The 25543-nt window shown below is 42.2% G+C and overlaps 1 protein-coding gene across 2 annotated transcripts; it reads left to right on the plus strand.

The window, feature by feature from the left end:
• Positions 1-17025, plus strand: zgc:162952 (PKc_LIMK_like_unk domain-containing protein). 2 transcript variants are annotated; one of them, XM_047048573.1, is made up of 10 exons: positions 8-240; positions 735-846; positions 6276-6469; positions 6939-7060; positions 11581-11629; positions 11755-11904; positions 14841-15014; positions 15155-15238; positions 15531-15617; positions 15801-17025. In XM_047048573.1, the coding sequence occupies exons 2-10, from the start codon at positions 816-818 to the stop codon at positions 15903-15905; spliced, it is 996 nt and encodes a 331-aa protein (XP_046904529.1). In that variant the 5' UTR covers positions 8-240; positions 735-815; the 3' UTR covers positions 15906-17025. The 2 variants fall into 2 exon arrangements, with proteins under 2 accessions (XP_046904530.1, XP_046904529.1); XM_047048574.1 differs by lacking the exon at positions 735-846 and having other exon boundaries at positions 1-240.
• The last annotated feature ends 8518 nt before the right edge of the window (positions 17026-25543 follow it).

Genomic DNA, 25543 nt, shown 5'->3' on the forward strand with positions numbered 1-25543 from the left:
AGATTTGTTTTCGCTCCAATCCATCCATCGCACTAAGTGACTGAGTAATCAATCGTGTGGCAAGCGCATTGACGATAGCAAGCGGAACTATCAAGGCTTCACTGACAGCAAACTCCTCTGCAATGCACCCAGAATGCAGTATGAACATTGCAAAGTAGAATAATACATTTAAATCGTTTATTTTTACGATTATATTTAATCGTTATCTTTATTGAAGAAGCCCGCCGTCGTTTTATCAATGTAAGTAGCTATTTGTTTATGTTTGTAAACACATATTGCTATTTTAACGATTCTGTTTTTATTTACATTTTAGTTTACAAAACCATTCCAGAATTGTTCATACATCGATTAAGGTATTCGGGGATAAAAACGCAGCACAGTAGGCCTAATTTCTTATTTAGGACCAACCTTGACATTTATACAACAGCTTAGTGGTGGTGGGTTGGATGGATAATGAAATGCAACAGGTTATTTTTTATTTGAAGTTACGCAGTTTCACTTCAATGGTCTTTCTGTTAACAGAACCTGTTGACCTGTATTTACAGTGACTTTATCTGTAGGCAATATGTAGTTGACTGTGTCTATGTGCAGAAATACAGACTGTTTAAGTTGTGTACATCTGTCTCAAGTCTAAATGTTGCATGAAAGCTAAGCCTTACTGTTGTAATTCAGAGTTGCATTCCATAGTATGTGCTTGAGTGCTTATCGTTGCATGTGTATGTGGTTTTCCCCAGCTTCTGGATAAAGATATTAATCGCTGCCCAGCTTATTTGGGTACTGTCTGCTGGCGGACTGTATATCCCACTTCTCTCAAGATGCATATGAATAGCTTACTAAATCAATGGAGTAAGTATTGTAAACTCATATAATCTAACTTCTCCTCACTGTTAATTTCGCAACTCAAGACAGCAGGTTACGGTGTGACAGGGAGAGAGTGATACACTAAACAGAGAGCAGTCCACTAACATTTTAGTTTTGTGTGGTGTGAAATTGACCAATGTTTGTTGTACGCTATCAAATATTGCTTCTGTATAGTTGGTCATTGTGATGTTTGATGTGTCTCATGTACCAAAAGTAAGTGTGTCTAACAGTGCATTGTATCAAATTAGAAACGTAATGTCAGCATTCTGCCTGTCAAAACTTGTTCGGGGGTGTTGAGTCAGGGAAGTGTCTTGTTACTACATTGTCTGTAGTTTGGGGGCCATCTCTCTGTCTTGACAGATTCCAGATATTTCATGTATTCAATATAACACCAAAATGGATCATCATAAATAGACATTCTCTGCTCTGTGAGAATTCCTGGTTGTGGGTAAATGCCTACTTGCTAAGGTGCTGTTTACAGAATCTGTTTGCCTTTCTTAGTCTCTGCCAGCCATCTGTGTTAGCTACCCACATCTCAGACCAGAGGAGAAACACGTGGTCTGATTCATGTGGAGGTTGAGTATGTGGGAGTAAATGCAGTAAAGTGAAGGGAGAGAAGCATAGAGAGAAAAAGGGATGGAGGGAGAGACGCAGCGGCATGGAAGGCTTGATAAATCCCCCTCCTTCAGGTTATTGATGATGATGTGATGAGAAGATTGGAGTTTGCCTCCTAAAGATCAGGACAACATCAGAAGAACAAATGTTCATTTTTTTCTCAGACTTAAGCCCATTTACTTCACAGATGGCATGTGGACTGCAGTCATCGGTCAACATTGAAGCCAATATGGCTCTTTTATCTGTAGTTTCTCGTCATTGTGTTAAGTATTTTGTTTAGTTTTTTTCACTGATGTAGGAGTGTGTATATTTATCAAAACTATTTCGAAGAGGTTTCTTGGGTTTTCCTCTCAGTGGCTCTCTAATACACCATTCCTTCCTCGGTTTAGCGATGACTTACAAAGATCCTTCCATGTTGCTAGTGTACAATCCAGTTATTAATTGTTCTGCTGGAAATGTCAGCTCTGGCTAACACACTTAGATTAATTAATATTTGTTATCATCAATAATGTGTCACTGCTTCAAACATTAATTCTTATTTTGGAGTTAACAGCTATGTCTGTTCTCCATTACTGAATGTTAATCCTGTTAGCTTTAGAGACCAATGTTTACCTTGGCCAAAAGTCTGTCACAGTGGTACTGTGATAAACCTGACCAAACAAACACTGACTGGACATTTTGCTATGGCACTGCACTTGTGGTGAGAAGTTGGAGAGGGACTCTATTGTGTTCCCTTGACATTCTGCATGACCTCCACACTGCATCATCCAGCCCACTCTTATCCTACAAGCGCTGTGTTGTTCTCAAAAGTCATTATGCTTGCGGAAAGCCTTTTGTGCACATTTGATCTGTGATGAGGAAAGCTCCACTCTGCCAGCATATCCACAATGGCCGCAGTACAGTATGTTGTGGTGCCGAATTCATGGCCGTCAGAAAGTAACACAGTAAACAACATTTTCAGTCCCTGAATTGCGTTGTCATTTCACAAAAAGCTTTTACAGGGAATATGATTACTTTGACTGCTTATTTACATACAGTAGTTTGTTAACTTCTAACATGTTGAATTTATGAACATATGGTTCATACTTCAGAGAATTCATTCTCGTCTGAGCCAATATCCATGGTCTTATTGAGCTTGATATCACATTTAACTCTGCAGGTATTATGCACCCTGACTGCCTGCTCTTGTGCCAGTTCAGTAATCGTCAGCCTCAGGAAGGTGGTTGGGTTACAGTTTGACAATGTGGGTGATGACAGCCATGAGGCTGATCTGTTAATGAACCCTGAATTATTTATTGGATCTAAGTGAATAATCCCCCCACCCCCTATCTCTTTTTATTGGGTCATTCCACTGTAGATTACAGTTACACTATACCATCCATCACATCTATCACATTCCTCTGTTTTTTATTATCCCGTTTGGTTTTGCATGCTCTTTTTACCTTGACCATGGAGTCAACTCTATATGACATTTCTGCAATTGTTTCATTGCAATCAATATATTCTAGAATACTGTGGTGAAGCGCCAATGCTGGAAAATTCAAACTAAAAGGATTAAAGTGCAATAGTAATTATTAATTTAATGTTTAAGTTGAATTCATGTTTTACTTCTTAGTGAACTGGTTGCAATATTTGTGGCATGCCGAATGTGAATTGTATCTCCCACATTCTGAAGAAAACAACTAAACAGAACGCCCGTTACTTGACTGTCTATCTTGTCTATTGTCTACATTTATCCTGATTATCAAATGCACATAGCTGCATGTGAAAGCTGCAGTTTAGTCCACATATTCATCCGAAATTTGTGTTTTTTCTCTCACGTACAGTATTTCAAGCTTGTTTGGTTTTTACACAACTGTCCTGCAGGGATAATTTGTCTGAAGTTCTCATAGTGTACAGTCCGCATTCTGTACACATATTCAGGGAGTGCTATTGCATACAAGGGTTGTAGGCCAGCTTCAATACAAAACATGTACAGTAGAGTTAAGCCAGGATGATCAATGGCAGGCTGGCCACAAACCTAGGCTGGTTCTTGCCGTAGGCTGCCACTACTGTGATGGGTTTGATAGTGGGTGAATTTACAGTAGGAGTCCAGTACAGGACTATTTTTAGAATCCTTGCCTCCTGTTACGTAACCATGTTGGGGGTTGGTTGAGTAACAAAGTTGTATGTGATTTTAAAGCATCACTAGAAATGATAGTTTAATGTACTACTTTAAAGTGATATTATTACAATTCACTATATAACTTTCACTTTCTTCCTCCCTCTCTTGAAACAACTCACGTTACATAGTTGAGCCCTGCCTTAATTAGGACTTTCCAGCCACAAACTACTGGCTTGGAAATACTTAAAATAATCAACCTACAGAACCACAGCCAAACATACTCCACAGATGGCCTTTAGAATGCCACTGTGTCCACTCACACTCTGCCAGTCAAACACACGCACCCGCACAAACTTGAATGTGCACGACACGTACACCCCCCCCCCCCCCACCAGCAGGGGGAACTTCTACAGACCCACAGTTATTTGAGGTCTGGACCTGGATGTCCCAGTCTTATTGATCAGAGGTACACCCACACAACATGATCTCTCCATGCAGTTCCTGTGGTGGTCAGGAAACTGCCAACACGTACAGAATCAGGGCTCCTGTGGTTGTGTGGCCTCTGTCTGCCCTGTGTCTGAGGATCCATAAGGCAATTAACACTTCAGCAGTCATCCGTGGAGACATGTTTAGTGCTGAGCTTAATGCACAGAGCTGTATCGCAAAATAACTGGAGTATCTGGTAGTTTTAAGTGAGATGGATTATATTGACGTGGCTGCTCACCACATCCTCATTTCCTATGTCTGAGGTAACTGCAGATGTAATGTGCTATGGTAGTTTTCATCGACTCGAGCGGCCTAATGCGAGGCATTAAAGGAAGTAATTGCTGTCTCAACACTTTTTTTTTTTCATCTTTTTGAGAGTGAACATTTGAGGTGACTTTGCAAGCACAGTCTGCTGTGCGACTAGAGTTGGTTGCGTGCCAATGCACAAGAAAGCCTGTGTGTGTTCGTGGGCCTGTGTCATCCTGCTAACCTCACCCTCTGACGGGATTACATCTTCATTGGCATATGCCCGAGAAGTCTTTGGTTCTGGCGCCTGTGTGTGTGTGTGTCTTAAACCACATGTAACACACATCCTAGAAACAACTCTTTCCCGTCTGCCCTGAGCTAACATCACATAGAAATCTGAAGGACTTCTCCTGTGGGGATTTGGAAGAAAATCCCTCTGTGGCATAGTCTCACCCTACTGTGAGATGATTGGACTGTTTAGGTCTCATAACTTACATTCCTTATCAGTGGTACTGACGTCAGAGTGATTCTTGCAACTCGACATTCAGATAGAGTTCTGATTCACTAAGAAGTGTGAATCAGAACAGGCCTTTCGACAGGATGTTTCAAAACCTCATCTTGTGTTTCTAACCTCTTTGTGGACTGTGTCGAAAAATCTCTTCCCCGGTGCAAAATGTAATACCCAGTTGGCACAGTTAGAAGGCATACTTTTGTGAAGAAAAAAAATAGATATGTTTGTAAATCGAATCTATCAGTAAATTCAGATAAATACTTATTTTTATGAACTTTGACCACAGAAATACATGTGGTATTAGAGTAGGCAGAGACTCACTCACTGTAAGAGAAAGAGAGGTGGAGAAAGAAGAGAGAGAGGCAAAAAGAGCCAGAAACAGACAGATAGATAGACAGAGAGTTAAGGCAGCACTGTAAGCGTTTTTTCCCCGCTCCAGAGCAGGGAGGTTCAGAACAGCTGAAAGTCCAGTTATTGTTTAGTCTGTGCTGCAAAGACAATGGCAGTGTATGAAGCCTGTCCCATCATGAAAACTAGGGTTGATTCCCCTCTTGATCGACAAAGCTCTGCCAATTGTGTCAGCGTGTCAGTCAGTGCACCATTGTCATTGTCAGTGTCAGGACTGTTTTCCTGGAAAACAAATACAGTCAAACAGCAAATAAAGTAGGTCATATCAACACACTTTTAGTGATACATTTTTCCAGTCAAGCCAAGGAAAGGATGTTAAACCAGGTTTGTGAGTCTTTAGTGTTCTCTCTTTGAATTAGACAACCTCATGTGTACACAGCTAGAGTCACAGCTACGGAAACATTCATAATGGGTGTTTTTTTTGGCCTCCAACTTCCTGTTTTGGTCTTGACTCAATTTCCCGTGGGTGACAAACTCCCCATCATTTGAGTTTTTTCATGCACACTGAAAAACACTGAGTTATGAACATAAAGATATAGCACTTGTATAATTTGTTGTGATTCATTCATTCTCTGGGAGAATTTTTTCTGATTGATCATCAGAAGATCACATTTGACTTTCAAATGTTTCACCATGGAGTACGGAGCCTACACCATGTCTGAATAATTTCCTTTCTCATTGAAGTTAGCCTTCTCGACATCTTCATTATTCCCTTGGAGAAAGAGCAGGGCACTTGACAACTCTTGAGTGCTTCTCTCCTACAGTCGACCAGCCCTCCATCCCTTTCTCCTCCCTCTATTTTATGGTCCTGTTATCCTATCCTTTTGTTTCACTCCTTAAAGCAAAAGCACTTTCTCTCTCATCCAGATAATGAATGTGCGACAAAAATAAGGCCTTTGTACAATTTAGCTCGAATACAAACACACCCAACTGTATTTTAGTAAATGGAAATTGGCTGGAATTCATAACCATAATCCAGGTATTGAGAGTTTTTTGTTGCGGTTGCTTGGTGTTGTTGCTGACTTGGGTCGGGGTGTGTTGTAGCGGACATTTCCAGGATGTGCGATGTGGACTTGTCCTCGGAGCCCACCAGCCCCACACTCCACAGCGAATCCTCCGACAAATACTACCATGTGGACCGTTGGCAGAAGCTACGCACCGCCGTACGCAAGCTGGAATTCTGGGAGAACTTCACCCATGAGTTGATCGGGAGTGGCTTTTTCTCCAAAGTCTACAAGGTATTTGTGCCTGTACTAGCCAACTGTGTAGACCAGGGTCTACGTTGCGTCAATGCGTGCCTTGTGTTTGCTCTAATTGGAAACATTTTGCAGTTCCCTGATAAGCCTCTAGACAGCATGGATGCCTGAGCATGCAAAGTGATGGGGGTGCACAACCATACCCCGCTGTGCTTCTTATGTAACTCAGCCAATATGTAGCTATACTGAACAAAGCAAGAGGAACACCAAAATGGCAGGCCATTAGGTTCTGGGGGTAGAAAGAAAGATGGGATGATTGCAGATTTATCGTTTCCAGATTTGTTGAAAACAAGGCAAACCTTTTAATGTGTTTGAAGGGGTGCTGTCTTCTGAATCGTGTTATTGTTAGAAATGGCAAAGAGAGAGCTTGTGGTTACAGAAAAAGAAAAATACTAAATTTGGTGACTATCTGTCTGCCTTCCTGTGACTCTGTCTGTCATCCATTGGTCAGGTGATTCACAGCACCACTCGTAAGGTCATGGTGGTGAAGATCTATAAGAATGACGTGGACCAGGACAGCATCGTACGAGAGATCAGTCTGCTGCAGAAACTCTCCCATCCCAACATAGTCAGGTACTGTACCCACTCATCACTACAGTGCTCACTCCCCTCCCCCTCACATATCCTTGTTACCTTTTCTCTCATTACTCTAAAGGCCGAAATATGTTTCTGCGTCTCCGTTTACGGATGGGCGGGCGCACGGATACGCACGGATAGACTGCGTTTACGGTTCTCCGTAGGCTGTGGGTGCTGAAAACAATTCACTGCCAGAAGATAGGTGGCGCAACGTTTTTTTGTAAAGACGTCGTTGAGTGTTTATTTACTTAGGTTACCGAAAAGTCGGAGCAAATTTACAAATTAGCCGTTCCATCAATAAAATACGCACATTTTCAGCAACTACACTGCCCATTTCTCGTCACATTTTAATTCAGATTCTGATTTACATGTACCGTTTAGCTGAAATATGAATTGTAAAAACTTTACACGCAATGGCGGTCAAAGGATTCTGTTCGTCCTGCTATCACGGCAACCCCGCCCCTACCCCTGATGCAAGCGGTACTTAATACTGACCAATCACAGCCAAGGGGGTCTCCGTAGCTCTCCGTAGCTCTCCGTAGCTACGACGGAGAGTTACAAAATTAAGGAGGTGCACGTCAAGCTGTCCGAGGCTCTACAAGGGCTGACGGAGAGGTTGTAGAGGGCGTTCCATGGAGACGAGGGCGTTCCCATGTGTCTGTTTTTCGAAAAACGCAGAAGCATATATCGGCCTTAAGGCTGTGTCACCCTGCCCCAACCTCTCATATGCTAAACTCTGGAGTTGCTGGACAGAGCTGATGGGTCTCACACCTCGTGCAAGTTACCGTTTTTTCTGAAAACAAGCCGCATATTCTATAACCCGCACCCCAACAGAATGGGAGCTTTGTGTTTGTAAATCGGATTTTAACCCACACTGAAATATATGCCGCACTTGATACAGGAACAATGATACCAAGCAACCCTTACAAAAAATAAGTATAATAAAGTTTACTAAAATATGGATAGTATCCATTTAGTTTACTTTTGATATACTTTTAAGAAGTATGCTTAGAAAATAGTTTACTTTTGATATACTTTTAAGTATGCTTTGAAAATAGTTCACTTTTGATATAATTTTAAGAAGTATGCTTAGAAACAGAAAATGGTATACATTTCTTCTGGAATAGGATGTACGTTTTCTATTATTATACAGCAAAAACAGTCAAAATACCTTACATTACAAGTACATTACAGGTAAAAAATGTTTTATCCATCTTGTATAGTCTAAGTATTCATGTCTAGGAAAATCTATTATGCATTGCACATTGAATCTTTTTTAGTACTGAAGCTGTAACCTTAATTACTGCCAAAACATTTTGAAGCCCTATACTCTTATACTAATAATTATCAGTATTAATGGAAAAAACGAAAAAGCTACTGGAGAAAGCATTATGCATTTAAATACAGTGAAAAAATAAAGATAGCGTGGGTCAATTCCCATGATGCAAGGCGGTGTTAACATTTGCTGATAAGTTTGCCGTTTGTTTGAAATACAAATGTAAGTTCATGAATTTAGTTTTTTAAATATGTCTGTAGAATGTAGTGTTTTGTTGCGAGGTAATTGTCATTGTTGTGATGTTTTACCATTGTAACCATGAGTTAAATAACTGTTACTTTTGATCAAAAAAAGCTGGATTTTTACAACCTGAGTTTCTTCGCAGTAATTAGCTTTTCTCAAATTCTCTGCAGTGTCACTTGGCGAGGGCCCCTGTTCTTGTCACGTGACGCTAGATCGGCGGCATTTGAGGGGCTCCTACACATTTAAATATATTAGTAAATAATAGTAAATGGACATTTAACTACTTCTTGAAGTATTGACATTATTTGAAACTGCACTTGAAAGTATTCCTAAGTATACTTTGAGGTACTCTATGAAGTATAGGCCTACTTTATGAACTGAAAGTGCACTGCAGAGGTTACTTTAGAGTATTCCAAGCTATACTTTGAAGTAGGCCTATATACTTCATGAACTGAAAGTACACTATACTGGCTACTTTACAGTATTCCAAAGTACACCTCAAATACACTAAGTTTACTTTAAAGTGTACTAAATTACCTAAAGTGAGTAAAAAAAATAGTATATTAATAGCCTAAGTACACTGTTAGTATACTTTAAGGACTATGATAATAGTATACTTTTAATATTTAAGTAGCCTATACTTACAGATTAAACTTGAAGTAGGCTACAGGCTACTTATTTTTCGTAAGGGAATGCACAAGTAGGCTATAGGCCAGGGGTGGGGAACCTTTTTTCTGCCAAGAACCATTTGCAGGGGCGTCGTTAGACCCTTTTTACTGGGGCACGTGCCCCAGCTTGCAAATCCTAAGGATAGCCTACCGAAGTTGAATTAGCCAAAGCCATTAGCAATGCTAGCTAACGTTGGTTTTCTAGCTGTTTACAACATTTCACTGGGTCTTGCAGCTGCTTGATTTACTGAAATTATTGTGAAACGTTATTTTCACCAGCCGTTTTCCTACTTTAGCAAATCACTGTATTTCCAAGCCTTGATAGAGTAACTGAGACGACACAGTAAATAATTCCTATTTCAATAAGCCCCGTTCCAGTGTTGAGCATTAACTGTAGAGATCTTGGGACAAAGACACTTTTCTGTTCTAAAACCGGGCTATACGCCGCTTCGAAATATAAGCCATATAACCACAAGAAAACTGTAAAATCGGGGTACAAGCCGCGGTATTATTTCCGAAAAATACGGTACTGTTACATTGCAAGTCATATATTGATAAGTCAGCCGGGTCAAGATGTGGTCTAATTTGTTGGGTAGTAGTAGGGAATTGTGAGGTTTGCTCTCTAGATTCTTGATCTCCTGACGGCTTCTCCTCAACTCTGGCTTTTCCTACTCCTTCGCTCACTTCTTACTCAAATAGTTTTACCAATATAAAGCCCCTACAATACAGTTTTTCTAGTTTGCATACAAATCCCTAATGGAGGGCTCTCAAGGTTTAAAGACAGGCGGGAGTGACATTTCTCCCGTCAGGGGGTCAAAAGGGGGGCGGGTTGGACGGGTCGTGGGAATGGGGGTGTTTCATTAATAATATTATTATTAGTGTTTTTGTTGTTGTTATTAATAATTGCTCTGACTTGCAGAAGAAAATATTTGACACATGGCACTGACAATTCAACCAAATACAAAGTATTTATTCAGTTAACAAAAGAGATTATGACTGGTGTTGTTTATTGTAAGTGTTGATTGCCTTTTTGGACTCCTTTATCATATGTAGGGCGCATCCGGTGCGCCTAAGAGATGGCCGCACTGACGAGAGCTCCGCAAAAACCTAGCTTTTTGTTCGTCATTTTAGTGTTCGTTACTTGTTTTGTCAATGTTATACTGTACCTCACTGTACCTCGCCAACAGGCTCCTGTATGGTCATTGACATAGTCACTGATCTGCAAATTTGCACCATTGTACTGTACTCCACTTAGGTTAGAATAGGTTATAGGGTTGAAACAGGTTTTTGTGCATTTAGGGTTAGTATAGTGTACTATCTATTGTTATCTGTAGTTTAGGAAGTTTTAGTATTAGGGGGCGAACGCTAGCGATTGGTTATGCCAGGTCCAGAGTGGCTCTGGGCAGATCCAATAGTTTTAAACTTCAACAGAGTACCCGCCTTCAAGGAAGTTAACGCTTGTCAATGGATCGAGCCCAGACTATCTGTACAAATGCAATGTATATGAGTCTGGTTAGGACCAGGCTAAGTGAGAGCGGCGCGGCCAGAGAAATTTTGGTTGGGCGCTGCAGCATATTAAATATATTATAAATAGTTTTTTCCGCGTGAGAAATACAATGTGTGGTGAGAGTGCATGACAAAAGACCGAAATGAGTGACTGTCACGCTCAATGCGTGACACTTGATAGCCCAAATGCAAATTTAACAGATACTTGAGCTATTTTGCTGGATTATCATAAATGTACGCTTTTTGAAGGAATAAAGTCAATTGAATGTTTTGAAGGTTAGCTGCGGGCTATATTCACACACTTTTTCCCAACTGCCATTTTGGCCTTGGTAACGTGGTTACATAAGGTGCGAAGGGATCGTGTTTATCAAAGCAATCTCGTTTTAGCCTTTTCACAACGTTGTTCTGAATCTGAGCGCTTATCACACAGCACACCATATCTGCTGAGCTCAGTGGTGTAAGGAGTCTCGGATGAAAGTGATCTGAGTCCATGAGCCAGCTGGATATGAGTGGGCCTAACTCAAACACTGATTACAGCATGCATCTGTGTGTGTTTGTGGAGGCCTGTGTTCCATGGCTTCAGCATCAGAGCATTGTGAAGGAGACAATGACACTTGAATTGTTGAAGGCATTGGTCATAACCTTTCAAGTCACAAGAAGTGTTTGTATGCCAAGCCCAACAAAAATACATGATATGGTCCTTGAAATCATGTGTCAGATATGTGAGAAAGTCATGGACTGTTTCTCTCTCTTGCATTAATCGCTTATCATCATTGTTCTGTATATTGTTCGGGGCAAAAACAATGTTTTTTTTCTAACTGTAGGTATTTGGGAATCTGTGTGAAGGAAGACAAACTGTACCCAATTTTAGAGGTGAGTGTGTTGGTCTGTTCAGTATACGAGGATGGCTATAGAAACAGCTTATTTACTTAAATCCAGTGTGTGTGTTTATAAGAAGGTACCATTCCAGGTTCTTAACTACCTAGTGTGTCTTTCAGTACGTGAGTGGAGGCTGTCTGGAAGAGCTGCTGGCCAGGAAGGATGTGTCCCTCTGTTGGAAGGAGAAGGTGGACCTGGCTTGTGACATCACTAGAGGAATGATCTACCTGCACTATAAGAACATCTACCACAGAGACCTCAACTCCAAGGTACAATAGAAAACTTCTACAAAGAATGTTCTGACCTTTACCTTAGGACCACTTGTAAGGTGTGTCCTTAACTCTGATTACTTTCATTTGTCATGTCGGTATCATGTTTCATGTTGCCAAGTCTCATGCTCTGTGATATAATCCACAATATACTTACTATATTGTTTTTTAAGATGAATAATGTGACATAAATTAGCTGAATGAATTAGGAGACTGTATTTCAGACTGAGTCAGACTCTCTCCTGTAGTGGGCTGTGTGGATGATTTGTCACTTTGCCAGGTTCTACAGAAGTGGCAGACTGAACTGCAGGGGGATGAAGCAACTGGGCCCCCCTTTCTCATGCTAATGCACTGCCACTTTCAGAGATGTTATACCATACATGACACATACTCAGACAGTATCAATTGTCTGAGAAAGAAGGGTTCATAAGTAGTGGACCATCACCCTTTCTCACCCGCCCCCTTCAAACACACTCAGACACACACGCACACTCACAATCACACACACACTTCTTGACCAGGGGAATACAGATGGAGTTGCTGACGTTGGTCCATGCTGACATTTCAACACGTCACCCAGAGAGACGAATCATCACTGTCTTCTCAACTGTGGCATGTCCCCTGAAATAATGAAAATTCAACACTGTCTATCCTATTCTAGAAGCCTTAGTCATTAGGCTCGACAAAAGGTTGCACATCTATTCACAGCTTCCCACAACAGTTAACTAGTGATTGTGCTTCCAGTGAGTATTGGCAGGATGGATTGCAGGGGTAACACGGATTAGTCAAGCAGACCTCCTCATGTGGAAACTGTTTCAGTGCTGAAAAGGGGAACTTAAATTCCCTAGAAATTAGTCTGGAGCCAAGACCTAGGCATCCAACAAAACAACATTGATTGATTTCTGGAACCTGTAATGCTAATCCAATTAGTGATGCAGTTGGAATCATGAGGCCATGAAGAACACAACCTGTGACGTGTTTCTAATAGATACTCTAATCAAAGTGTACTTAATTAGAATGAGTATGCTGCATTACCGGCGTATCTTTCTAGTACAACCTACAAGGAACTATTTAAGTCTATAATTCTTTTTTGGGGAACATACAGCTGCTCTGTTTATTCGTGTCACCTTTTTCTCTGAAACTGTTGCTTTTCTTGGCTCAGAAGTGAGGGCCTGTGCTAAATTTAGTGGTCAAGTCTGGAACTTGATAGATCCCTGGAGGGCCTAGCCCAATCACAGGCTACTGAATGGAAATATGGAAAGAGGGAGAGAGAGGGGCCTGTTGCCTCTAAAGGCTTCTAATGGGATCCAGATGCTCCAACGTTAGCCAGGGCCCTCTGCCTGCTTCCACTAATCAGCAGATATAGCTCCTGCAGTACACCCTGGCCTGGACTGTGTGTCTCCATGGTTGGTTTCTCTAACTATCCGTCTCTCTGTCTACCTATTCTGCCTCTTTTTCTGCCTGCCTGCCTGCCTGCCTACCTTCGTCTGTCTGTCTGTCTGTCTGTCTGTCTGTCTGTCTGTCTGTCTGTCTGTCTGTCTGTCTGTCTGTCTGACAGTCTCTATGCCTGCCTGCCTGCCTGCACGTCTGCCTGTCTCTCTGTCTGTCCCTCTGCCTGCCTGCCTGCCTGCCTATACATCCATATACATTTGTATGTTTGCATTTACAGGTACAGTATGTATTGTAGTCTGTCTGTCCATACGTATGTGTATAAATGTATGCCACACTGTAGTTCTGCCTGTTTGCTTGCCTGCCTTTTTGTCTGTGTCTCCTCCTGGCCACCCACCCACTCTGGTTTATATAACTTCAGTACCTAGCATCCCCCAGCAAAGCCCTCCCACTCTACATCCACCGACTGCTGTTCTTTTCACCTACTGCGTTCTGCCATGACTACTCCCTCTCAGGGCCTTGATTGGCTTTGTTTGTTCCAGACAGAAATCCGTAATGGCAAGATTATGTACTGTGTTGTCAATTATCAGAGGCCTAGACTAGTGAATACTTTTGCATAGCAGAGATCCTATTAAATTAGTAATCAAAATTAAATTAAATCTAGTTGATCTGACATATACACAGTACATTATATCCTAGTTAAAGGTGGAAAATACAGAGCTGTGCCTCTGTTGTATGTGTCTAAGAGACATGTCTTTTCTTCAGTGTCAGTTCAGAGTTTTTCTCTGATCAGTAAAGGAGAGAGAAAAGTATTATAGCTACCAAGCAGACATTTACCAGGAGCAATGAATTGTCTGTGCTGAATTCTTCTCTGCAACTGTTGTTCTGTTGTGTAGAATGCCTTTTAAAGGATCCTTGCAAACACAGTAATTATGTCACTGTATTGCACTGCCCTCTGCTGGCATAAACTAGTCATCCTTTCTAGACATAAATTGGACTTGGTGAAATGTACAGCCGCAGTTCAAGGTATTTTATACAATAGTAAAGTAAGTAAGTACATTTTATTTATAAAGCACACTCAAAACACAGCAAGGCTGACCGAGGTGCCGAACAAAGCACAAAAACAGAATCCAAATACATTTTTAAAACACTATAAAAAAACACAGTAAAACAAAATACAAAACAGTCAACAACAGAAAACAAGCAACAGCACAAGTCAAGTGGTGGGAAACGCCAGAACATAAAGGTGGGTCTTAAGCCTGGATTTAAAAACAGACAATGAAGGAGCCTGCCTAATAGATAGGGGAAGCTGATTCCACAGCTTAGGACCAGCAACTGCAAAGGCCCTATCACCTGTACGTACACAGCGTGATCGGGGAGTATATAAAAGAAGCTTGTCCGCAGACCTCAGTGACCTAATGGGTGCGTGCAATTTTAAAAGGTCCGAGATATATGAAGGAGGCATTTGTGTCAAAGTCTTGAATGATTCAGGAATAATGTGGTGGAAGTCAAACAACTGAGTTGATCTTGGTTGTTGTGTTCCTCAGAACTGTCTCATTCGAGTGACGGCCCGTGGCCGAGAGGCCCTGGTGACTGATTTTGGGCTGGCGAGGGAGGTGGTAGAACTTCCTGTCAAAGACGCAGAAAGGAAGCTATCCCTTGTTGGCTCCGCCTTCTGGATGGCCCCTGAGATGCTGCGTGGAGAACCGTACGACCGCAAGGTAACCATGGCACCCAGTTCATATCAGGAGACAACAGTGTCATGGAGACCGGTGGATGACTGCATATGGGACTTCATAATTATATCGAACCTGACTTAAACACTGATTTGTCTTCATGTGGACTTCCTGTTTAACACCAGGTTGACGTTTTCTCTTTTGGGATTGTTCTGTGTGAGATACTGGCGAGGATTCCTGCAGACCCAGAGATTCTTCCAAGAACTCAGGTAGACCTCCACTGAACTTCATGGCTAACTAGCCTGGCAAAATGAAATTCTATAAACATAAACATGCATGTATACTATCCACAGGCTGTACACTATACACTACGCACACACACACAGAAAGAATGTGTAATGTTTAGGTTTGAAAGATTTACAGTATCGCTGTTCTGTTTATATATTATGGATTTGCATAGTGTAAATAAGCCACCTGTATAGTTAAAACTGAGCTCATGTGTCTGTTTATCTGTCTGTCTGTCGGCCTGTGTGTGTGTTTGTTCACGGGATGTTTTATCAGGATTATGGGCTGGACGTGAGTGCATTCAGGGAGCTGGTGAGAGGTTGCCCTCCGCGTGTGTTAGAACTGGCATCCAGCTGCTGCTTGGTGAGTATGTCTATACTGACCGCTACAGAGAGGTGTGTAAATGTGTGTAAACATAGCATGCCGTGAAATGGAAGATTGCAACACAACTCTGGTGCCTGCCCTTTTCTATCAAATGTGGGCCCCCGGTTCAATTTAAGCGCCAAACAATACTCTCACTCATCCTCCTCTTCCCCCCTGGTTCAGATGGAGGCCTTTAGGAGACCTGCCTTCACAGAGCTGTTGGATGAACTGGGGGAGATCGCTGAGACATTGGAAACACCCCCACATTCAGAGCTGACCACTGGGTGATCCAAAGTACGATTGATGGATCAACTGAGCTCTGTACTGTATATAGACAGCTGCCCATCAATAGGGGCTACAAAAAACAACCAGAGACACCTACAGGACTGTCCTGTACCAGCAGGGACAGTGATGATTCTGCACTGTGTGCTCGGATGGAGGAGGAGTAAAATGCACAACTTTCACATAGACTGCTGGATAGACGGATCTAGGAAGTGGTTCATCGTAAAGAGGGAGATGTTGGATTCTACAGTGTTTTATCATGGGAGTGGTCATCTCAACCTCTCACACACATACCTTTCACGACTAGTTCACACACATGGTGCACAGTTAAAAAAAAAAAAAATCCGTAGACTACTTGCTTTAGCTTAGCAATGCGCAGAAATGATCTTAATTGTATTTTCTTATTTAAACTTTATTAATCTTCTTTAATCTAACATATTGCTTGTCCACTGCTTTATGAAATTGGAGACCAGGCATTGTGTTTAATCTGATGATGCAGACATTTCTGTTGATGTGTTTCCTGCTACCTTTGTCGTCTTGTCCTGTCTTGTTTTGTTTCACGCTACCCAGACAGGCCGCAGAGACAAGTCATGTTCACCGGCCAGGTCCCAGTCTTTTAAATATGAAATTGCTTCTGTCAGTTTACGGATTTGGGGAATAGGCCTATTTCTTGTTCACAGCTTCAGCGGGACTCAACAAATGTTTGGCCAATCACAACCACAGCCATGGAGCTACTGAGAGAAAAAGAAGGTCAAAGTTTGCTTGCACTTCCAATTTATTGCATAACTGTTGTCAATTGAGGTATATTGTTTCAGATATTCTGGTTTTATCTTTATGCTTTTAGACTTGAAACTTTTGTACATTTGTACAGTGGGTATTGTTACATTCGTTTATACCATTGTTCATACTTTGATGCTTTAACCATGATTGTGATAACTATATTATTATTAGCTAATGGCTTAGCTTTCAAGGGTATCTTTTTATTTCATCTTCATTGTCCACTGGATCATTGAAATATCATTCCGATTGTCCTTGTTTGAACTTTGTACTTTTACGTTATGAAATTAAGAACATTTGTATGGAAAATTGAAATATGCCGACACCAATAAAGTTATATTTGAAGAAAGGACAGTTAATTTCCTTTACATATTAAATGTGCAATAGATATAATTTATTTGTTACAAAAGAAATGTTTTCATTTTCTATAAACATGTTGTGTAAGTTAATGAGGCCCTCTGAGAGTTGTTTAGCAACACTGACTTCTCAGTGCCAGTGGAATGTCAAGTTATAATTTTTAAGCATGCCGCTACTTTCCAGCCAATTATGTTCCAGCAATGCCGTTCCAGTTTATCGCCTTTGGCAAGGCAAGCTTTCCTCCATGGCTTTGTGAAACCGCTGTCAATCAAACTCAAGCTGGAAGAAAGTGAGGGTATTCAGACTAGAATTGGTGGCGCTGTTTCTCATATTTGAATATATTTTCTATTGTTACTTTTTGCACAGAAGAACACAACACAGATCAGGTCTTACATCATCAGTGAGTATGTGAGCAGGTTGTTCTTTCATGTCTGGTTACCTGGCAACTCGTTCCCTTGTCAGGTGCGCTTGACCATGCTAATTTAATTTCACAGTATCTGCATGTTCTTTTGAAGCTTGAGTTATTGGCATATTCACTATGGGTAAAGTGGGACTGATTATGGAGGAATAATGTCCCCATGAACTGTTACCTAATAGAGCTTGATAACGTTTTTCACCCTTGTGTGTGCTGATTGGACAGATGTGTGTGTGTGTGTGAGTGTGCCCGTTTCTGTGTGGATCTGTGTGAGATTGTATTGAGATTGTGTGTCCGCACAGTTGTGTGTGTGCCGGTGTGTGTGAGCTTGATGAGGTCATACCGCTGGGTGTCAGGGTCATACAGCTTAGCTGTGGCACCCCAGCGTCATGGTAATGGATGTCCCAACCCTACCCTTCCCTCAGTCTCAGCCAGACCCTGTCCCTGGTTGACATGAGCCAACACAGCACTGCATTAAACCATCATGAAAGATTCAGCAGGTCCATTAAGTGTTTGCGCATCGGCTCTTAGTTCGACAGAGCATCTGTCTCCCTATTAGAATAACAAATAGCATGATTAATTATGGAAACTGTGGCCCCCTCAATGGTCTTTTTTTTGTCCAATGGGCTTTTTTTCCTTCCCCCAGATCTGCCCCCTCGAGATCAAGGCTTTTAGTGGCAGGCTCTGAGCTGGCCTTGGGCTCTCACTGGTGAGTTTGTATGTATTATGCTTCTTCGTGGTGTTAACGTGGGCAATTACATTGTGTGATTACCCACTGCACTGGAACATGGTGCTCCTTCTGTACGGTTGGTATCAACGCTGCTAAAACTTTCCATATAAGAAGTGCATTGTGCCTCCCTTTTTATGCTATTCATAGATTAGTGTTCTATGTGGAACATGCCATATGCTTGGTTTTCCCGGAAATCTCACAAAGGCAAAGTGGTGTAAGGATGGATTGAGTAACTGGGATCCATTACTGAGAACAAGCTTTGACACAAGTTGTCCAGTAGATGGCAGTGAGTTCTAAAAGTAAAACAGTCCATTCAATCCATGCCTCCAGCATTCCCCTCCATAACACTGTAAATGGAATGAGTCATACATACCTAAGCACTATCTTGGGACCCATTGCAATTACCAATACCAGTTGATTTTATACATTATCAGCTTAATAGTTGCATACAAAGAAACCTCAACACACAGAAGGCTACATTCGATTATTGTCTAGATCAACATGCCTTTTTCTGCTTCACAGCATCGGCTGTAACCCACTGTGGGATCATAATTATGTCATTTTGTGTTTTGCAGAAGTTGCTCTCTGTGATGTAGCTAGGACTGGGTTAGGTCAGCACAGCTACCTAACGCTTGCACAGCACATGTCCAGGCAGGTTTGCTGGGTTGAATAATTAAGATAATTCCAAGCAGTAGCTCCCTCAGATTTGCTGAAAACAAAGGAGATTGGAGCCAAGAGCAGCACCCATTGTGTATGTGTTATAGTTAGGTAAGAACACAGCTTGATTCTCAAGCCTTGTTATTAGGCTTACCCAGCAACGTGATTAGGACTGAGACTGTGCAGATGAACTGTAATGAGTTGCTGGACTTCTGGGAAAGACCATGGAAATCTATCTTCCACCAGACAGCCTACACTCACTGAACCAATGCAAGAGTTATGTCAATGATTTAACTGTGTGTGTGTGTCTGTGTGTTTGTGTAGGTGTGTGTGTGTGTGTGTGAATGTGTTACGTGCGTGTGAAAGAGAGCATTGGAGCATTGCAATATAGAACCTTTACCTGATGCTTTACACATTTATTTGTCATTCCGCAAACCATTGCGGATCATCAGTCTTTGCCTTAGCTGCAGGTGTCAATAAGTTTAATGTTGTGTAAATGGTTCACGTTTATTTCATCCCTGGCTGCATATGCTGTGTTCAGACTGACCTTCAGTTGTGCTCCTCCACCCCCTCCACACACACACACCATCCATTCCCCTGTGCCTAGCCAAGGTACTGGGTACTGGTTCCAGTATGGACTAGGCTTGGCTGATCCACATGCCAGCACATGAAACCAAGTGATTGATGAAAAAGACTGCAAATGTCAATCCCCAGGCATGGAATTGCCTGCCCAGCCACAAGAGAAAGGTTCAGTCTTCATGGCCTCAATTCACGTTTAGAGCTCTCTATGGACTTGAATGACCTGTGTGGTTCAGACCAGAAAGATGAGAGTGAAATAGTGCGTAAAAGTGTTATGTAAGCTTTCACCATTAAAGATCAATATAACAAGGGTACCAGGAGTGGTTGGTATTTTAGGTTCAAGGTACATGCCAGTGTGTGCTGGAAACAAGATATTTCAGTTATCTCAGTCGATGAGTGTGTGTACTGTATGTGTGGTGTAGTACTGAAGTAGGACAAGCAGAGACACGGCGGAGGGAGATTGGTTGAGTCAAGGTGACCTGACATCTGGTGATTAACCAAGAATCAATCCTTGAGGATAGCTGATATGGGGAAGAACAGAAATATCTGTCCCAATTAAAAGCCATCTATTTATTTACTCCCCATGTGATGTGATTTTGAACATATTTACGTTAAAAACGTGTCCTTCCAAGTCTAGGGGTCCACCTTCAATCAACGTAAATGGATAGTTTACAATCTAGGTTAACTACCTAAAACAACGTTTTCAGAGAACTGGGAATCACTAGGGAATGTTTTTTTGAGCCCCTCAGCAGGTCAGTCATTCAATTAATGGCAACTGGGCCCCCAGACAACCACTGCCATTCATTTATCTCCCACAGACAACCCCCAGGAGGGGGTAGAGGGGATGAATGCAGTGTCTGTCTGGGATGGACCTGTGGTGATGGTTGCAGGCAAATCCATAAAAATCTTCAGAGTGCAGGGAGGCAGATTCCGGCCCGGTGCATCCCAGCATGCCCCAGCCTAGACCCTGTGGTGCTGGAGGTCAAGCTGTGTGTGTGGGGGGAGGAGGGGGGGCTGAGGGGGGTTGAGGGGTTGGAAGATCTCCACCCCCCCTCCCCAGCCTCGCCCTTGCCCGGCCCATCTCTCGCTTCATGTAGGTGTAAATGGGGTTGCACATTGTTGTTGTTTTCGGTAATTGAAGTGGACTGCTGACAGGGGATTTACTGCAGTGCCAATAGCGAGCGTTTGGAGATAGATCAGAGCTGGCGTGGCTCCGGCAGCTTGTGCTGGCGTCGCTGACAGAGCCGTTTGTTATTGGATGACCAGTGGCAAAATCCATTCAGACTCAAGCAGAGGGGAGTTGGATGTAAAACGTGAGCAAACAGTGATAAACAACCACCAGGGAAGTATTTTGGGTCACTGCATAGGTGACATGTGTGTGTGAGAGAGAGAGAGAGAGAGAGAGAGAGAGAGAGAGAGAGAGAGAGAGAGAGAGAGAGAGAGCAAGAGTGAAGGGGGAAGGAGAGACAAAGAGAAAGACAGAGAAAAGAGAATAAAGACGTCGTACACATTCACAAAGTCTACTTCGCTCAGCTTGACATCATTGTGATGGTCAATATTCTCTTATTAACATCATCTCCATCTGCATGGGGAGAATGAATTGTTATTGTTTTGGTCCAAGGTGATGTGTTCCAGCTCATTGAAGAGAGCATAGTTGCTATAGGAAGGAGGGAGGAGATGGTAATGGCAGTAATTACTGCTCTGGTTTAAGGAAAGTGTGTCAGGTCCCATTCAGGTAAGGTCGGGAAAAGGACACAGAAGTGGATCAGAAGTCAGAAACCAAAATAGTAATTGTACAGAGCACACACACTCCTCTATTTTCAGTGAGAAGGAAAAGCAAATTAACCTTTTAGATTTGAGAAAGGGTTAGGACAGGATCTAAAACAACTGGAAATGTTTGAGTGTTTGAGTCACAGCCAAAGCACCATAATGGGCCTTGGAATGGTGGGAAATCCCCAATTTAGTTTTTTCTATAAAAAACGCAGCAATTATTGCAAATGTGAAATTGCTTTCAATTAACCCTCACCCTAACTCTAAATCTCTTTTTAATTGACACCAGATACAGTTTTCATTCTTGTCATCGTTATTTGATATTTCATTATTTGAGTTCAATCCAAACGTTACCACAACCAATGGAGTGAACACAGAGCCTTAATTGGTGGACTGAAAGGTTTAACAGAGACAAACAGAAGTAAACACTGTCACAGTAAATAAAGATGGGGTGCCAGGGTATTGAAAATTGATGACATTGAAGATTTAGCCAGATATAAAAAAAAGAGTAATACGAAACCAGGGCTATGAAAGTATAATGAGAGTATGGAGGGGTGGTGGGAGTTGAGGGAAGAGGGAAAGAGAACAATGCAAGGATGATAGATGCTGGTCGGGCAGAACAGAGGCGCATGTTCTTAGAGAGAGCAAGGTAGGGGAGGGGGTTGGGGGGGTGAAGATCGAGAAGGAGGGAAATTAATGGCAGTAAAGCTAGAAATTATGTGTGTGTGTTTGTGCAGTGGTGTAATGTAGATCAGACAATTCATCTTTGCCATAGTGGATTTTAACCATTATTGAATAATGAATAATGAATAAACTGTAAATTAAAAATAAACAGCTAATCTTAGCCCCTTTGTTATGCTGAACACAATTTTTTCCAGACAGCAGCCTTGAGACTCTCTAAGGTCTCATTGTGAAGCAGGTCACAGGCTGCACTGGTATACATTCTTGTTGTACTCATCTGTTAGCCTGACATTGTCAGACAAATTTGCAAATGCGAGTTATTCTGAAACTTCTCAATCATTTCCTTTTTGATTTCCAAGGGGCGTAGACAGTTGTTATTGGCCGAACTAGATTCTGGTCAGATGGAAATCTATTTGATTGGGCCGTGCCACAGCCAGAGCAAATAAAACATGAGTCAGAAGTTTCTGGGCTACTCAGCTTCACCAGATCACTAGTTAATTATTGCTTGTTGTATGTTACTTGACATTCTGTGCATGCCTTAGGGTCTTATTAGACTGAGGTATCATTTGTATTTGGCATGTTTCATTGATGCATTGCTGTATATAATTTGTGTATAACTGTAATTTGTGTAAAACAGATTTTGATACACTGCTGTAATGCTCCAATTTCCCTCAGGGATGAATAGAATAAGTTATCTACTGTTTCTATCTGCCTACAATGCTTCTCTTAATTCCATGTTGGTGGTAGATTGAAGACTGCAGTCTCACACAAAAAAGAAGATGGAGAGAGAATGCAAAGAGAGACAAAGAGAGAAAGACAGAAAGAGAGCCAGAGAGAGAGAATTGGAGATTATTTGAGGAACAACCATATGAATCACCACTTTCGCATGACTCAAGGCATCCCTCGCATGCCATTATACTTTGCCACAGAAAAACATGGTACATTTGTTCTCTGAATCTATAGGGGAACTTGTACCTTATGCCAGAACTTTGCAACTTTGTGATTATCAAGGAGATCATAGGGGAACTTGTACCTTATGCCAGAACTTTGCAACTTTGTGATTATCAAGGAGATCATTGTAACTTTTAAGGAACCTTAGGAATTTCAAAAACACCAGACTTCTTAGAGACGTTCAAAATCTAAGATTATTTACATGGGTTCCTTTACAATAGCAAAAACCTAAATAGAAACTTGATCTCTTTCTCTTTTTTCTCTCAACCTCTCTCTCTCAAATCTTTCATCCTTGACCCTGTTCAGGTCTGCCCATCTTTCTCCTCAGGGACAACCTTCTCACGGCTCAGATGGCATGGAAATATTAATCAGTCCTAAACAAATGTCAAGGACGTTTGGCTGGCTACAGGCCTGAGGTTTGAGCAATGCTCTGCACAGCATAAAACCAGGCTGGGGGTACAGGAGAGAACACCTTCTAATATCTATTACCTCCTTGGGACTCTTGTTTGTTTGCAGTGTTGGGGGAGAGAGAATGTGTATACAAGGCTAGCACATTGTCCCTGATGGCCTGATATCAGCACTAGCTAGGGGTTGTCTCTGCTTGCACCTTTCCATGAGAACCCTATATCAATAACAACAAAATAACAACCATGAGAGATCTGACACATAAAAAACATTTGCGTATGGATGATTTGCTTTTTTGGTGGGTATACTTAGTGTGTTCTGGCTGGGTGTACTGGGTTGATGCTTGGTGGGTGTACTGGGTGTGTGTTCAGTGAGTCTGGTGTAAAAGGGTTGCTCTGTTCCTCTGCAGCTCAATATTGCATTGTTCTGCACCGTGATCAAAAGAGACAGCTAACACCAGCACACTGGCTCTCAAGCAGCAATGAAAATAAACCTGAGAGCTGAGAGAAATGACATGGTGTTCTAGCACGCACACACGCAGACACACAATCATATACTGCCCAGACCACCTCTGTCATATCCTGTGCAGGCAGCTGTTGTAGGACCAACAAAGAAGGAGAGGGGCGGGTGGAGAAGATGGGGCCAGGGAAGAAGGGGTTGAGAAACAGAAATACAGAGATAACAGGGAACTAGAAGAGAAAGATGGAGCAGGGTAGAAAGACACAAGGGCAGGAGGAGAGAGAGAAGCCTTTAAAGAGAGAGACAGACCTGAGGAGAAGCCCCTTGGCGAGCCACTCAGCGCTCCCCAAATTGCTCAGGGTTGGAGTTAGACACGGAGACAGGAGAAAAACAAACAGCACTCACTCAACTCAGCCAGGTGGCATTTCAGCCCAAATAATCCTTACATAACACAACCCTTTGACCTTTCTGTTCAGGCACTCAGGAACAAGTGACTAATGTATTTGACAAATCCACTTGCACATTGGAATCTGTGACTCATACTGCCTGGCTGCGAGTCTAGGGATCAATTTTTTGAGGTGTCTTTGAACCTGACAGGCGTGAAATACACGTGGAATACCAAGTTCACAACTGCAATTTACACAGCTCCTTGGATTGTGAACAATGAATGCTGTTTGTAAATGTGGCCACTTGACATTTAGCTAGATTTGTTCATTAAAGTAAGGGTTGGATGTGTGTAGAGGCCTCCTCCCTCTGCGCTCTCTGTACACTCCCCGGCCTCTCTGTGTGAGCGCCTCGCTTCCCAGCTGGTGGTGGGGAAGCCGATGCGAGGTTACCCACCTCACACAACTCTGCCTTCACCAGCCACCTCAGCAAGCCTTCCTCTCCTCCTCTCATCCCACTGAGCTTGTTTTCTCGTTCTCTTGTCTCTCTTTATTGACAGTCTTTCACTTTCCCTCTCTGTTTACTCTCTCCTCCCAAGGCAATTAAAAACACTTTGAGGAAGTGGATGCAATGTGTAAACAAAGGTGTAAACCAGTGAATGAGCTCAGCTGGAATTACACTGTTCTGTCATTTTATTTTTTGAGTTATGAGGATAAAAATAAACACATTGTATATAGTACCCGGCTCCAACCACAAACCCTCGGAAGCTCTAGATTTAAATGTAGTCAGTCGACAGCCTAGAGCCCAAACTAGCCCTTGAATATGTTTCCAATGTGTTGCATCAGCCATGGGTAGATGTCAAGGACATGCTTAGGGAGGAGAGAGCATCCAGCAGAGTTTACTTGACATTGTGAGAGAAGTCAACGCAACTCAAAGTTAAAACGTTACATTCAGCACAAAGAGATGCAAGATGGCTCTGCTGGCTGTCCCCTCTCCTCCGACTCACCATCCCCCCTGTTTTCCTCTCCTCCCTTGGACCTGTTGGTAGGGTAACCAAAAGCATGACCCTGAAAAGGAGGACACTTGGGTCCAAAAAGGGGGACAAAGTTTCAAAAAGGAGGACAATCCCAAAAAGTTGTTGACCAGGGGGGACGGGGCCATTAGTATGAAATCAAAACAGCGTTTCAGCATTCATTTTCTGAGAGGCGGAAAAGAATACCCAGGGCTTGGTTTACACCTATCGAAATTTCTAGCCCCTGGGGGACCAAAGGCAAGCTAGGGGAACTCATATTAATGTTAAATAACCTTCTAAAGGGAACATTTCATATAATGGGACCATTAAGGAAAAGTGCCAGCCAGAACTAGCATTATCCTTGTGCCGTTCTGTAGCGGCAGGCCGCTCTAAAGCCCCTTTCCCCAATAATTTCTGTCAATGCGACAGAGTTTACAGAAGGCATGATATTGATCTTTGCTGCTCTT

This window comes from Hypomesus transpacificus, chromosome 24, assembly GCF_021917145.1.
Source record: "Hypomesus transpacificus isolate Combined female chromosome 24, fHypTra1, whole genome shotgun sequence".
Classification (NCBI taxonomy): domain Eukaryota; kingdom Metazoa; phylum Chordata; class Actinopteri; order Osmeriformes; family Osmeridae; genus Hypomesus; species Hypomesus transpacificus.